We start from the raw sequence: 15,972 nt of genomic DNA on the forward strand, positions 1-15,972 counted from the left end.
ATCGTAATTTAGCGCCGTTATCCTGTAAGTTGGTAAGCGTGCTACAGACAGCGTGCAGAATAGCCTGTAGGTGGCAGCACAGTGCAGATGCGCACATACCGTCGCAGTATCAGTATCAAGATGGCCGCCCGACTTGCGACTTGGACTAGGGAAGAACAGCATTCTGTTATTCGGTTTTTGCTTAGTGAAGGTGTGAAACCTATTGAAATTCATCGACGAATGAAGGTTCAGTACAGTGATGCATGTTTGTCACAGCGGCAAGTCTACGAACGGAGTAGGAAGTTCGCAAATGGTGTGACTTAAGTGGAAGATGTTCCTCGTCCAAGTCAGGCACAACGAATTGTGACTCCACAGAACATTGCAGCAGCCGAGTAATACTGAATGACATTGCAGCATGTTTACAGATTAGTCATTGGTCAGCACACCACATTGTTCATGATGTGCTCCAGTTTCACAAAGTGTCTGCAGGATGGGTCCCACGGCAGCTGACTCCTGAAATGAGAGAACGACGTGTTGATGCTTGTGAAGAACTTCTTCGGCGCTTTGAACGAGCAGGTGATGGCTTCCTTGCAAGAATCGTTACTGGGAACGAAACCTGGGTTCGCTTCCACCAACCGGAAACGAAGAGAGCGAGCAAGGAATGGCGCCATTTCTCATCACCAAAACCAATGAAGTTTCGAACAGACCCATCAGCAGGGAAGGTTATGCTGACTCTCTTTTGGGGCGAAAAAGGCGTCATTTTGGAGCGTTACATGTCTAGAGGGACCACTATCACCAGTGCATCATACACAGATCTCCTAAAAAATCATCTGCGTCCTGCAATCAAATCAAAGCGACGTGGATTGCTGTCAGCAGATGGTCTTCTGCAACATGACAATGCAAGGCCCCACACTGCCCGTACAACAGTTGCAACAATCATAGACCTGCATTTTGAGTGTCTTCTTCATCCATCATACTCACCAGACCGTGCCCCAAATGATTTCCATATGTTTGGACCACTAAAAGACGCAGTGGGAGGAAAGAACTTCCCTTCTGATGAAGAGGTACGGCACGCAGTGCATGAGTGGTTGTGTGGACTAGCAAAAAAATGTTTTTCTAAAGGAATTTATGCACTTTGTAAGCGCTGGAGGACTTTCATTGAGCGTGGGGGAGATTATGTTGAGACGTGATACAGCTTTGTACCACTTCTGCACAGTAAATAATATTTAAAAAATATTTAAGGTTATCATTTGACTCTCCCTCGTAAATCAGAAAAACAACGATTTTCATGTAGATGCATGGAGAAACTCATACGCCGATTTAAAATTAAGATTACGTGAGCGCAAAGATCGAATATTAGTTCAACTGATACAAATAATCGGACTGCCACGCTTCCAGATAAGACATAAGATGATCTCTCTGTAGCAGTGGTTCCTCTGCTATTACTGTAACATCAAGTTAAAATAGAGGTACGTAGACGCAAAATACGTTACCATTGTCCTGTTGTTTTCGCTTGCTTCTTCCTTTAGTAGTGGTGCCCCCGTGTGCAGGTGAGCGAGGACGGCTACTTCGTGCACTTCTACGCGCCTCCCGGCCTGCCGCCGCTGCCCAAACACGTCGTCTTCGTGCTCGACGTCAGCGGCTCCATGCACGGCCGCAAGATCGAGCAGCTCAAGGCGGCCATGCACACCATCCTGGACGAGCTCAACGCCGGCGACATCTTTTCCTTGATACCTTTCTCTTCTGAAGTGCAGGTAAGGGTCATTTATGAGTCTCTGACGGTACAAAATAGTATTGTCCGTCTATGACGGATGGCTGAAATGTTGTTTGAGTACGGTTTTAAATACTGTAACTCAAATCGTTTCAGACGAATGGGGATTAATCATTTTCATATTGGATACCCCCCATTAATGTCAACGGTCTTGCCGTAGTGGTAACACCGGTTCCCGTCAGATCGCCGAAGTTAGGCGATGTCGCGCTTGGAAGGGTGACCGTTCGGTCTGCCGAGCTGTGTTGGCAAGCGCAATGCACTCAGCCCTTGTGAGACCAATTGAGGAGATATTCGCCTAAGAAATGGCGACTCCGGCCACGAAAACTGACAACGGCTGGGAGAGCGGTGTGCTGACCACATGATCCTCCATATCCGCATCCAGTGACGCCTTTGGGCTGAGGATAACACGGCGGCCGATCGGTATTCTTGGGCCTTCAAGGCTTGTTCGGATATAATTTTATCCCCCATTAATATGTCTTCTAAGCTCTACCATAATCATTCACATTCACATTTCAGGTGGAAGCAAGCAGTACTCAACGCTGCTATTATTGCAGTAAGAGTAATAAAACACTGCACAAAAAACCTTTTTTCATGCGTAGCACAACATTTACAAGTGTTGTCATTTACTGCAGTAGTCTATGTGATTTTGTGTGTTTGTGTTGTTCTCTACTCGTGATGGAGACTTATTTTCGATCCTGAAATGTGCTATGCTATCAATGTAAATACGTACCTGGCACAGTGTTATATTCTGTATATAAAAAAGATGACTGCAAGAGAAAAGGTGCATAACAACACACACATGCAGTTGTCACGTACAATACTAACTTTAGTATCTGCAGCAGGCATGAGGCCGACGGGGACTGGGAAACAACTTGGGGACAGAAACCTGTAAGTGGAACGATCTGTTGTGCTAACAGAACTAAGGGAAGCGGAGGATCTGAATATTAATGTGAATAGTAACACTACAACATGGCAATAAAGTCCTGAAACACGTCGTGCTAAGGTTGAAAAAAACATAACAGGTGCAGTGTTTCAGTATTTAAGTTGTAACACAGTTACTCGCTTTCGAAAAATGTTCATTATAATGAATAATACTAGCTTAATACTACTACTTTGTGTATTAATTGATTTTAGACTTTGTTAGTTCTTTTTAGGTCATTTCATTTCGCCATGCACCTCATTTTCATTTTATTACGTTTACTACATACGTCGAGCTCACATAATATATTTCCCTAACAGGCTTCTGTTTTTCAGGCACGAATTTCTTGCCGTATTCAGTCTGCACTTACATCCCTTTTTCATTTGCTATTGTCAGTTATTTTGCTGCCCAGATAGTATTTCTTTTTCTCTTTATTGTCATTTTAATACCCTATACAAGGTAGGCCGGCAGCGATAAAACTAGGCCGCTCTTCGGCCACAGATATTACAATTAGTACAGAGGAAGACATAGAAAATAAAAACAGTAGACACACAAAGGAAAATACATGGAGCCGTTCACAGGCGTTCCGAAACAAAAAAAGGTTAACACAGGTACATGAACATAGATGACAGAAACGACACACATGAACGATGGAGCACGGACGGTGAAACACTAAGGCACTAACACGATGGCACACAAAAAACCGATGGCGATATCTCCGGCGCGCGAATGTTGACTGTATGTGTACGAGTCCGAGGACCTGCAAAAGGGGAAAAGGTGGGTGAGGAGGGAGAGGGGAGGGTGAAGATGCCAGTGTCAGAGGAGCGGGGAGGGGGAAGAAAGAAGGTAGGGGGGGGGTAGTGGATGACCGGTGGGAGAGGAGGGGGAGGATCAAAGTTGGTAGGAGGGGAAGGTGGAGAGGATGAGGGCATCATCAGGGAGGGGGAGTTGGCGGCCCAAGTAGTACAAGTCTCTCACAACTTATAGTGTCTCATTTTGTAATCTACTCTTTCAGCGTCACATGACTTCATTATTCTGCTTCTTTTACTTCTGTTGATGTTCATCTTACAACCTTTTTTCAAGCCAATGTACAGAGTGATTAAAATTAAAATTAAGTTTTCAAACCGCTGTAGAAATAACACCACTGGTTAGAATGACGTCAAATTACAACGGAATATTATCGGAGAAGGGGAAAAACGTATGGCAGAAGAAAAATAAATGGCTACAAAATGTAGCAATAGATGGCTCTGTAAGCATCATAATTTAATAATTGTCGACTACAAATAACAAATGAATCATACAACAATGCATAAAGTGTATTTTGACATTAAACAAACTGTACTTCTCAGTGTGCATGGGTGTACAGGTGTGATACTGTTAGTTATGTAAGCCCATCCAGCACGGCAAGGTCATATCACATCAGATGGGAAAAATCTATTTTTAACTATCCTGAAGCTAATAACCTCATAAAAAGCATCACTCACATCGGTTTTTAATTGACCTGAGACGAAAAACCGCATAAGAAGCATAAATCAAAATCAAATACGATTATTAATATCTGTGTGACTGGTGGAAAACGTGTTCAATACGCTGTCCTCTGTTGAAGTCGAGAAACAGCGTGTCCAATACTGATCGAAGTGTTTCTGGGGTTACGTTATGAATGTGTTTCGCAATGTGTGCCTTCAATGCAGCTAAGTTTTCAATCGGAACACTGAACACGACATCTTACAGACAGCCCAACAGCCAGAAGTCACACGGATTAAGATCAGGTGATCGGGACGTCCAGGCTGTAGGGAAAAGGCGGCTGATAATTCTATCATTTCCGAAACGGCGCTTCAGCAGCTGCTTAACTGGATTTTGCAAAGTGCGGAGGTGCGCCATCTTGCATAAAAATGATCCCATCGACACATCCACGCTGTTGGAGAGCTGGAATGACGTGGTTGCGCAAAAGACACTCATAGTGCTTACCAGTGATGGTACAGGTAACAGGACCGGAAGCACCTGTCTCCTCGAAAGAATTATGCCGTAAACCCGCACCACACATTGAACTTTTCAGGATGAAGTGGTACTGGTTTATTTGCGTGTGGATTTTCCGATGACCATATTCGACACTTCTGTGTATTGACGTATCCTCTAAGATGGAAGTGGGCTTCGTCTGTTCACAGAATCTTCGACGACCAATCATTTTCTACTTCCATGAGCTAGAAATTCTAAAGCAAAGGTTTCTCTTGCTTGGAGGTCTACAGGAAGCAACTCGTGCACATGGGTAATTTTGAATGGATATAAAAGATAGATGTTTCGTAAGATTTTAAGCATCGTGCTCGCGCTTATGTCCAATGTTCGAGTAATTCTCCGTGCACAACACGTTGCACACCACCACTGGTCTCCTCCAGCATTTCTGTGGCCACTGTCTCCACTGACGTCGAATCAGTTCGTTTCCTCCCTCCACCAGGTTCCACACCGAAAGAACCCGTCTTTTCGAATTTCCGAATCATTTTCTCCAGACCCACGGCAATAATCGGACCAATGCCTTTTTCTCAAAACCTCCAGTGTCCGGAACTTCTGCAGAGGGACGTGTGCACAGTCAGCATTCTTGTAATACAGCTTTACAAGCCGAGCGCGATCCTGCATTGTGATAGTCATGGCGAACTTCGCAGACGCGAAAGGAGGAAAAGCCGTGCACCCGGTGTGTTTAAATCAACTTCAGTGGGTCGTGCGCATGACAGGTGTTTTCATTTACCTATTCTGAAACATTGACACATACAGCGCCATCTATTGCTCAATTTTCACACTATTTTTATTCTTCTGCCACACGTTTTCCTCCTTCTCCGATAATATTCCGTTATAATTTGACATCATTCTGACCAGTGGTGTTATTTCTACAGCGTTTTGAAAGTTTAACTTTCATTATAATCACCCTGTATATTCTGTCCTACTGATCATCCATATGCTTTGCTGTGTTCATATGAAGAGTGTTTTTGGCTTCGTGAATGAATTCTGTAGCATGCTGATGGTAGTGAGACTCGGATGGTGATGTTTGGCTGCAGGTGTGGCATCCAGACGTGCCACTCACGTTTGAGTCTGTGTGGAATGGGAACCTCAACCCCGAGTTCAACTCCAGTGCCATCGTCGAAGTCACACCTGAGAACATCGTCAAGGCCAAAGACAGCATTAACTCCTTTGAAGCGAACGGAGGTATGCTGTAGTCTCATCCAGGTCTTCAAGTATGTAGTTATTAGAATACAAAAAAATTTGCTATTTCTGTGTTTTCGCTAGGAAATGGATTCTTAACGCATATTATTGTACAAAAGAAAGCGTGGTGTGAGAGACAAATTATACAGTTGATCGTACTGCAGACATAACTGGAAATATTTGTTAGTGGGACCAGATAAATCCTCTGTGCCGATAAAATGTTAAATCAGTATAACAAAAGGTTCACTAATATATTTTTGACCCACAAGATGGAGGTAAAAGTGTCACGTCTCCTTAGGCACTAGTAAATGCCTTGTAGCAATCCAGTTGCCATCAGGATGACAATCTGATCCGACTAATAGACTGAAACAGATGCCAGTAAAAGTAAAAAGAAAATTAGTCGTACAAAGGACACCAAACTCTGGGTTTCCACGGGAATAATAACAATTCATCGATTCAATTAGATCATGCCAAGTCTGATGCTTGTATTAAACTCCATTTCCAGTTAGCCAATACTTCCATTCTGTTGTGATACTTCTACCTACTAAGCATGTGGTCGCTCACTAAATAAAATTTCCATGTCTGGACAAGGGAAAACAATTTAAAACTTCCGTAGGCTTCTGTACCATCAGAAGTACTTTATCAGTCACTTATTTTCATTCCCAATTACATATACACAACCCTTAAATTGTCATATCAGCCCCATAGGCCCCTTCACCACCCAGGGATACCAACTGACCCCTCGACGTCGTGAGTTTAATGAGTTCCACAAAAAATAGTCATATATCAAGGCATCTTAGCCAATCAGATGCAAAAGCACAACTGAACAGTTTCATTGACCACGTCTTGCTCATGTTAATAACACCTTTAAAAAGTTTATTTCGTACAAGTGCTGGAATTCACCTGCTATGAAGTGAGAATCAGTCTCCTTTAGGCCAGCATAGTAGGCTCTATCTACAACCCATTCAGGAGGAGTATGGAAAGAATAACTCACCTTCTCCTGGTTGGACCAAGCCCCCTTCCCCACACACTACAAATAAGCCCCAGCATCCACAGTCCAAAATGAAGTCCCTGTGTGTGGCCGGAGATGATATATTGCCCATCGTGTGGTTTAGTGATGTTCTACCGATAAGCTTTATGTCACAATAGGTTTCCAGTTATGTTCTGTCTTTTAGCGTTCTTCTCCCCAGTCTGAAGACTGCCCCGAAGCCATTCTCCACGTTAGTCTACTCTGTGCAACTCTTTTCTTACCCGCATAACTACTGTATCTTATATCCATTTGAACCCAATTATTGTATTGAAGCATTGGTTCTAATACTTCTCACACATGGCCTTAGAAGAGTATAACTATAGCCTTGTTAAATAGTTAATCAATTTGAAACTCCCGCCGGCTGGTGTGGCCGTGTGGTTCTAGGTGCTTCAATCTGGAACCGCGTGACCGCTACGGTCGCAGGTTCGAATCCTGCCTCGGGCATGGATGTGTGTGATGTCCTTAGGTTAGTTAGGTTTAAGTAGTTCTAAGTTCTAGGGGACTGATGACCACAGACGTTAAGTCCCATAGTGCTCAGAGCCATTTGAACAATTTTTTAAACATCCTGACAGATTAAAACTGTGTGCCGGAGCGAGACTCGAACTCGGGACCTCTGCCTTTCGCAGGCGAATGCTCTACCCAGGCTGTGGTTAAGCCATGTCTCCGCAATATCCTTTCTTCCAGGAGTTCTAGTTCTGTAAGGTTCGCAGAAGAGCTTCTGCGATGTTTGGAAGGTAGGAGACGAGGTACTGGCAGAACTGAAGCTGTAAGGGCGGGTTGTGAGTCGCGCTTGGGTAGTTCAGGTGGTAGAGCAGTTGCCTGCGAAAGTAAAGGTCCCGAGTCACGGACCGGTACACAGTTTTAATCTGCCAGGAACTTTCATATCAGCGCACACTCCGCAGCAGAGTGAAACTCTCATTCACTTAATCAATTTTTCAACAAAATGTAGTACAGTGATTTGGAAGCCAAACGCTAACAACTTCACGTATGTTCGCGCTGCGTAGCCACGTACATGTTCAGTGCACTGAAGACGGCACTGCGCGTGTCGGATGCCGGTGTGCACAGTGGGGGAGGGGGCTCGGCGCCGGGGCGGCGTCGGCACGCGCCCATGCTGGTGCTGCTGACGGACGGCGAGCCTAACGGCGAGGTCAGCGACACTGACGAGATCGTTCGCCGCATCACCGCGCGCAACGCTGAGTCGGGCGCGGCGATCTTCACGCTGGCCTTCGGCACCGGCGCCGACTACGGCTTCCTGCGACGCCTCGCACTGCGCAACAGCGGCGTCGGCCGCAGGATCTACGAGGCCGCCGACGCCCACCTGCAGCTGCGCAACTTCTACCGCCAGATCGCCTCGCCGCTGCTCGCCGACGTCACGTTCAACTACGACGGCCAGCAGGTAGATGTGGGCAACGTTCAGTGCAAACCTCTCGCCAACAAAACTTCGTTTAGCGGCTTCCCATGCCACGTGCTGCATCGAATGTAACCGGCAATTTTCCTTATAATTTGGCCACGAAAAAAATTAGGGTATGGCTTTTCGAAAACTTCGTGTCATACAAACGATAGTGATAGTTCCCCAGTTTGGAAATCGATCGTTGTTTAAGGGGCACCCAAATGAAAACGACACAGTTGGAAATAAGCACGTAAACCGTTTATCTTTAAAAAGTAATCGTCACATCTGTTAACAATTTTATCCCACTGCGAGACACGATGGTCAATGCTTTGCCCATGGAACCATGACTGTACCAAGCTGTGCACTCCTTTGTCTGAAGCAAAGCGACAGACACCAACGTCTTTCTTCGGAGCTACAAAAATATGGAAATCCCATGGGCAAAGATCGGGACTGTATGGAGGATGTGTAACGACTTCCTACCGGATATTATGCAGCATAGTCTAAACAACCTCGGCAACATGATGGCAGGCATTATTCGGCAACAAAATGATGTCATCCATAAACTTTCCTGGGCGTTTGGACTACGCTGCAGAAGTTTCACAGGGAAGCCCTTTCACATACAGTCCCTGTATCTTCACTGGCAATCTCATATTTTTGGAGTCTTGAAGAAAGACATTTGTGGCTGTCGATTTGCTGCAGACAAAAGAATGCATGTCTTACAGTCTTGGTTCCATAGACAACAGTAGGCGTTTTTATATGAGGGCATTGACCGTCTTGTCTCACAGTAGGATATATGCACTGAGGAGCCAAAGAAACTGGTACACTTGCCTAACATCGTGTAAATGTGCCGCAACACAACGTAGCATAGACTCGACTAATGTCTGAAATAGTGCTGCATGGAACTGATACAATGAATCCTGCAGGGCTGTCCATAAATCTATAAGAGTACGACGGGGGTGGAGGTCTCTTCTGAACAACATGTTGCAAGGAATCCAAAATATGCTCAATAATGTTCAGGTCTGGGGAGTTGTGTGACCAGCGGAAGGGTTTAAACTCAGAAGAGTGTTGCTGGACCCACTCTGTAGCAATTCTGGACGTGTGGGGTGTCGCATTGTCCTACTAGATTTGCCCACGTCCGTCGGAATGCACAATGAACGTGAATGGATGCAGGTGATCAAACAGGCTGCTTATGTACGTGTCACCCATCAGAGTCGTATCTAGACGTATCAGGGGTCCCTTATCACTTCAACTGCACACTCCCCACACCATTACAGAGCCTCCACCAGCTTGAACAGTTCCCCGCTGATGTGCAGAGTCCATGGATTCATGAAGTTGTCTCCATAGCCTTACACGTCCATCCGATCGATACAATTTGAAACTAGACTCGTCCGACCAGGAAACATGTTACCAATCATCAACAGTCCAATGACAGGCCCAGGCGAGCCGTAAAGCTTTGTACCGTGCAGTCATTAAGGTACACGAGTGGGCCCTCGGCTCTAAAATCCCATATCGATGATGTTTCGTTGAATGGTTCGGACGTTGACACTTGCTGATGTCCCAGCAATGCGGTCTGCAGTAATTTGCGGAAGGGTTGCACTTTTTTGTCGTTTAACGATTCTCTTCAGTAGTCGTTGGGCCGTTCTTGGAGGAACTTTTCCGGCCACAGCGATGTCGGAGATTTGATGTGTTACCGGAATCCTGATATCCATAGTACACTTGTGAAATGGTCGTAGGGGAAAAATCACCACTTTATCGCTACCTCGGACAGGCTGTGTCCCATCGCTCGTTCGCCGACTATAACACCACGTTCAAATTCACTTAAATCCTGATAACCTGGAATTGTAGCAGCAATAACAGATCTAACAACTGCGCCGGCCGTTGTGGCCGAGCGGTTCTAGGCGCTACAGTCTGGAACCGCGTGACCGCTACGGTCACAGGTTCGAATCCTGCCTCGGGCATGGATGTGTGTGATGTCCTTAGGTTAGTTGAGTTTAAGTAATTCTAAGTTCTAGGGGACTGATGACCTGAGATGTTAAGTCCCATAGTGCTCAGAGCCATTTGAACCATCTAACAACTGCGCCAGACACTTGTCTTATATTGGTGTTGCTGACCGCAGCACCGTATTCTGCCTTTTTACATATTTCTGTATTTGAATACGCATACCCATACCAGTTTCTTTGGCACTTTAATGCCTATTAATAGTTATCGTGATTACTTTAGAAATATAAGCGATTCATTTGCTTTTTTCCACCTGTCTCGTTTTCATTTGACTGTGTCTTAGATAAGAGGTAACGCTACCAACATTTGCTGATATTTCATTTATACAGGGATTATTGTCATGATCACAGTTTCGAAATTTTACATTAAAAAGAAGAGTTGTTCCCTAACTAAAGGGAAGGGCCATACCAGGACGTTGGCAAGACAGATTTCTGCCAAGGACAGAGTAACTCGGGGGACGTAATAACTGACCAAAAAATGAAACAAGAAAGAAGGACAGCTTTTAGAACGAACCACAAGAGCTACGCAAGGCTCCCTACCTCCCTCCCCCATGTGTGCCAATGTGCTCCCTACGAGAAGAATTCTTACCCCTGGGATCTGATGCTGTCATTCTTAGTGATTTCGTTCGAGTCATATTACTAGGTAGTGGCCTTGGTGGTGTAGGGGGTAGATCAGTAATCTGCCCTGGAGGTCCAGGTTCAGTTCTGGGTAAGGCAGCATATCCTCTCAGCCTGGGATGAAAGTGCGATTGATTTTCCACTCTACATCTTCTAGCGCTGTGTCGTGCGAAAAGCTGCACACTACTTGCAGTCAGGCTATAAAAAAGTTCAGAGGTTGAGTGCCATAGACTTCAGTATCGCAAAGAAACGGCCACCACCGAACAAATTTCTGTCTGTACCATGATTTATGTGCCAACAGCGCACTTCGTTACTCAGCTGCTGCCTGCACAGTTCATTCATGTTCAGCAACAGAGTTCTTGCTGCTATTTCGCTGTGGTATTTTAGGATCTCAAAAGCCGATGAGTGGATGCGGAAGCAAATATGCTGTTCGCCAGAAGACTTTCTATTTCTGTAGATTTTGTTGACTGATGACTGTAGCGAGATGTGACAGTAGAGGAAACCCGCTAGCAAAAGATTTGGAGAGGATATGAAATTACTTGCCCTTCTTGGTAGTATTTTTGGTGCTCACAAATTCCGTTTGCTGTGATCAGCCGTGTACATAAAAATGAGTTCGAGAATAATGCATGTATGGCTTCTTAACAATATTATGGAAGTTGTTAGTCCTCGTGTCTGTAAATAGCTGTACTTCGTTCATCAAAGTTGAATCCATGTGTAAAGAAGTCTGTTCCATGGTATTGTTGGTCATCGGGTGCGTTGTTCAAATAGCTGGTGACTGGAAGCACGCTTTACATATGCATTAACTATGTTTTGTTATATCAGCATGAATGAAACTCTAAATCATGCTAAAGCATCACTGTGATAAACGCTTAATCCATATAGTTCTTGTATCAAATCTCACTGGACAGTTGGTTTCACTGTGGCAGTCGGTCGTGCTCATCTGGGTTACTGTTCAGTAGCTGCCATAAACAATAAGATATACATTTCATTTTCAATTTTTTTAGAAAGTTTATACAATTTGTAATTTACAAAGATACATTGAATTCGTTATGTTTAGTATTTTTCATCATTACACTTCTTTCAAATAATAGCTTTCGAGAGTTTCTAATCTATATTAAACCTTATAACGAAATTTCAAAATTTGCTAGACCTGTGTAGACAAAATTGCTAACAGGAGCGGCAAGTGATAATCGAAGGAAGCACAGTGCTAAAAATCTGCCAATACTAGTCACTGAATGCTGGCCCCTATTTTGACTGGATCAGAGGGAGGATTCTTCCTACCTGTCGGTCAGAGGGCCTGAAAATAACGTAACGTAGTGCTGAAAAATAAAGTAACAATTGGAAACTAGGACGCCTGAAGGCGTTTCGACTCAACATTAAAAAAAAAAAAAAAACCTGAACCATGACAGGCATTGTCGACAGAAGACATAATGAATTATAAGATAAAGAAATGCAAAAGACCGATAGTGAGTCAGTGTCAGCTTAGTGGCAGTGACCGAAATGTCAAAGGTTAACAGTCATAGATACACCGTAAAAAACAGTAAATGTAGCATACGATGCTCGATATAAGCTTTAGCATTTTCATGTGGAATGTTTCAATAACACTCACCAGAGAATTGTAAAGGAATGACAAGTGTGTGAGAGAGCCGAAATTTCTTAGAGTCGGTTTCACTGAACCATCTTAAAACATCAAAATAAGTGAATGGGTTTGCTAATAAATACACAGTCACGATTTTTAAATTTCCATTGTTTACTTACATGTGAGATATTCACTCACCAACAAAATAATTTCCGATTCCTGTCAATAATAAGAGAAACTAGTGAAATGTGATGTAAGCTTACAAAGTAGGGCAAGATAAAAAGATACGGAAACGAGAGAATGGCGTTGAACATTTATAGACCGTAGGCTCTTACGACGTTGGCGAACTTATCAATGAGATAGTTTAAGGTTTTGTTGGTTTAGAGCAAGAAGTTCCAACGCTGCCCATTGCGCTACGGACGCCTGCGAATGCCAGTCAGCTTGCACACAGACTGGTGCAGGCAGTATAGGCTATCCTCAAGGTGGGTTTATTGCAAGCGTTTTATGTATGCGTGAGCCATGTGGTCACGCCACGTTGCTGCCAGTAGGCCAGCGTATGATGACTTATCAACGGCCTAGGGGCTTCAATACCTGCACGTTAGCTTTCGCTCACCCCTGTACGCATGCACCGGATGACACGGACAGACAGGGCCAGGTTTCAAGTCTGGTGGACTGTACAATCTCTGTGTCTAGCAATGTAAATGACTTAATTTTGTGAGTTTTATTGGATGGTGGATATTCAACAGTGCTGTATCAGCCATTTAGGTTTGAAAAATTTAAAGCACGAGGTAACCTGGTTTAAAATGGAATGAAATATACTTTTAAACTGCCATACCAAAAAATGTAGTTACATAATATTTTTTTGTTTTTTTTTTTGTTTTTGGGACTGAATGTGTGCATATCGAAACTCCTGCTACGCAAAACCGTAGCATGCAACCAGATAAACCAAAACAAAACGGCACAGCTCACTAATGAAACGGAGATTTTTTGCTTGATAAACCGTAAGCTACCCCCATAGGAAGTGGTGAGGAAGTCCGGATATACCTAATGGTTAGCATTGTACATTGTGTGTGGATTTCTAAGGGACCAAACTGCTGAGGTCATCGGTCCATAGATTTAAACACTACTTAAATTCACCTAAAGTAACTTATGCTAAGAACAACACACACACCCGTGCCCTAGAGAGGACTCGAAACTCCGGCGGGAGGGCCCACGCAGTCAGTGACATGGCACCTCTAACCGCGCGGCCACGCCGCGCAGCTAATGATTAGCAACGGCGAATATAATGCCCATGAAAAAGTTTCTAATGCTATCTGACTCGAGGAAATACCCCTAGTCAAACAGAAAACATTTTCATATAAGTGTCCGCAACGTAATCATAGGAGCCTGTATATCTCAAGAGTAACACAAGTACATAAGCAACAAGTGGCACTAACAACTGTTGGCATCTTGATTAGAGCGACAGGCAGTGCACGGAAGCTATTTACCTAAGCATGTCTTCTTAATTTACAGTGAATATAATAATTAACTATTCGAGAAACCATTCAATAGAACTCCAGCATCTCTTGTAAATAAAATAACAATATTTCAGCGACACACGTAAGAGCAGCGCCCAGCAACAAGGTAGTGGACGTCGACTTATCTTGCTCAGTAACTACTAATGAACTAGTACTCCCAGATTTTTGCTGAATTCTAGCATCTGCTCCCACACATGCCACACAATACGCAAACTTGATCATCAGAATGAGTTTTACCTCAGCCAATAGTTTGTCTGACCTCACATCAACAAAACAGTTGCCTTCTCTTTCAGAACATTTACGTAAAGCATGAGTACAGAGAAGGATTTGTCTTTGAAACAAACTATGTAACTCTTACTGTTGATAATCAGTTGTATTATTCTTCATATATCAAACATAAATTACAATTTCATCGGAAGAGTTCTATTCGTATTTCATTTCCTGTAGTCGCAAACGTAATCCGATAACAACCACAAAACAAACCATGAACTCCGAATCAGTTTTCGTATAGAACAATCGAACTCAAAACTGAATGAAATGAGCTTAAAAATGATTCAGTTGTCAGTTTATTAATAATTTGCCATCTGTTTATCCCTACAATACTGCATCCAAATACTCTTCCAGTATAATACAAAATAACGACCTAACTCACCTCAAACTGTAGGAACATGATTCAACACAGCAAAATAAACAGCAATGAGCTTACTGGTAATCTTGCACGCTGTACAAACTATTCAAAACCATGGATGTCAGCCACGCAGAAGTGATTTCAACAGAACAGCAAGTTTAATGAAAATAAACCTCCCATAGCAGGTACGTCTTAGCAGCTATCTGACGACAGTAACGCAGCTAGAACCACATCCGCAAATGGAATACAACTTCCTTTCGAATATGCTATCACGTGGGAACCTATACTATCCAAGCTGATGGTCGACCGCTCAGCAGTGACATCCGATAAGGTGGTTGGTCACAGAGTTTACGAAAGTAGCTACATCGATACGTACTGAAGCTGGTTAGGTTAACATCTCAGACATAGTTGTAAAATAAATATTATGGATCTTGAAAAAGGAAAGCAGTTACTGAGTCAATAAAAGAGCCAACTAAAAGGACATTCTAATAGATGAAAATACCAGAGTATTACAAACACTATGTGATCAGAAGTATCCGGACATCGGACTGAAAATGACTTACGAGTTCGTGGCGCCCTCCATCGGTAATGCTGGAGTTCAATATGCCGTTGACCCACCCTTAGCCTTGATGACAGCTTCCATTCTTGCAGGCATACGCTCAATCAGGTGCTGGAATGTTTCTTAGGGAATGGCAGCCCATTCTTCACGGAGTGGTACACAGAGGAGAGGTATCGATGTCGGTCGGTGAGGTCTGGCACGAAGTCGGCGTTCCAAAACACCCCAAAGGTGCTCTGTAGCATTCAGGCCAGGACTCCGTGCAGGCAGTACATTACAGACATGTTATTGTCGTGTAACCTCTACGCCACAGGACGTGCATTATGAATAGGTGCTCGATCGTGTTGAAAGATGGAGTCACCATCCCAGAATTGCTTTTCGACAGTGGAATGCAAGAAGGTGCTTAAAACATCAATGTAGAACTGTTATGAAAAACACGACCACACCGTAACACCACCACCTCCGAATTTTACTGTTGCCATTACACACGCTGGCTGATGACGTTCACCGGGCATTCGCCATACCCACACCTTGCCATCTGATCGCCACATTGTATACCGCATTTTGTCACTCCTCACAACGTTTTTACAATGTTCAGTCGTCCAATGTTTACGCTCATTACACCAAGCGAGGCGTCATTTGGCATTTACCGGCGTGAAGTGTGGCTTGTGAGCAAGCCACTCGACCATGAAATCCAAGTTTTCTCACCTCCTGCCTAACTGTAATAGTACTTGCATTGGATCCTGATGCAGTTTCGAATTCCTGTGTGATGGTCTGGATAGATGTCTGCCTATTA

General features: G+C 43.9%; 1 protein-coding gene across 1 annotated transcript in view; it reads left to right on the top strand.

The window, feature by feature from the left end:
- Nucleotides 1-15,972, top strand: part of LOC124623863 (inter-alpha-trypsin inhibitor heavy chain H4-like) — a 156,714-nt gene that overhangs the window by 74,345 nt on the left and 66,397 nt on the right. The window contains exons 7-9 of the mRNA XM_047149072.1: nucleotides 1,530-1,733; nucleotides 5,717-5,864; nucleotides 7,896-8,287. Of these exons, the coding sequence (XP_047005028.1) occupies nucleotides 1,530-1,733; nucleotides 5,717-5,864; nucleotides 7,896-8,287 (744 nt within the window). The remainder of the gene's footprint in view (nucleotides 1-1,529; nucleotides 1,734-5,716; nucleotides 5,865-7,895; nucleotides 8,288-15,972) is intronic.

The sequence above is a fragment of the Schistocerca americana genome, chromosome 1, assembly GCF_021461395.2.
Source record: "Schistocerca americana isolate TAMUIC-IGC-003095 chromosome 1, iqSchAmer2.1, whole genome shotgun sequence".
NCBI lineage: Eukaryota > Metazoa > Arthropoda > Insecta > Orthoptera > Acrididae > Schistocerca > Schistocerca americana.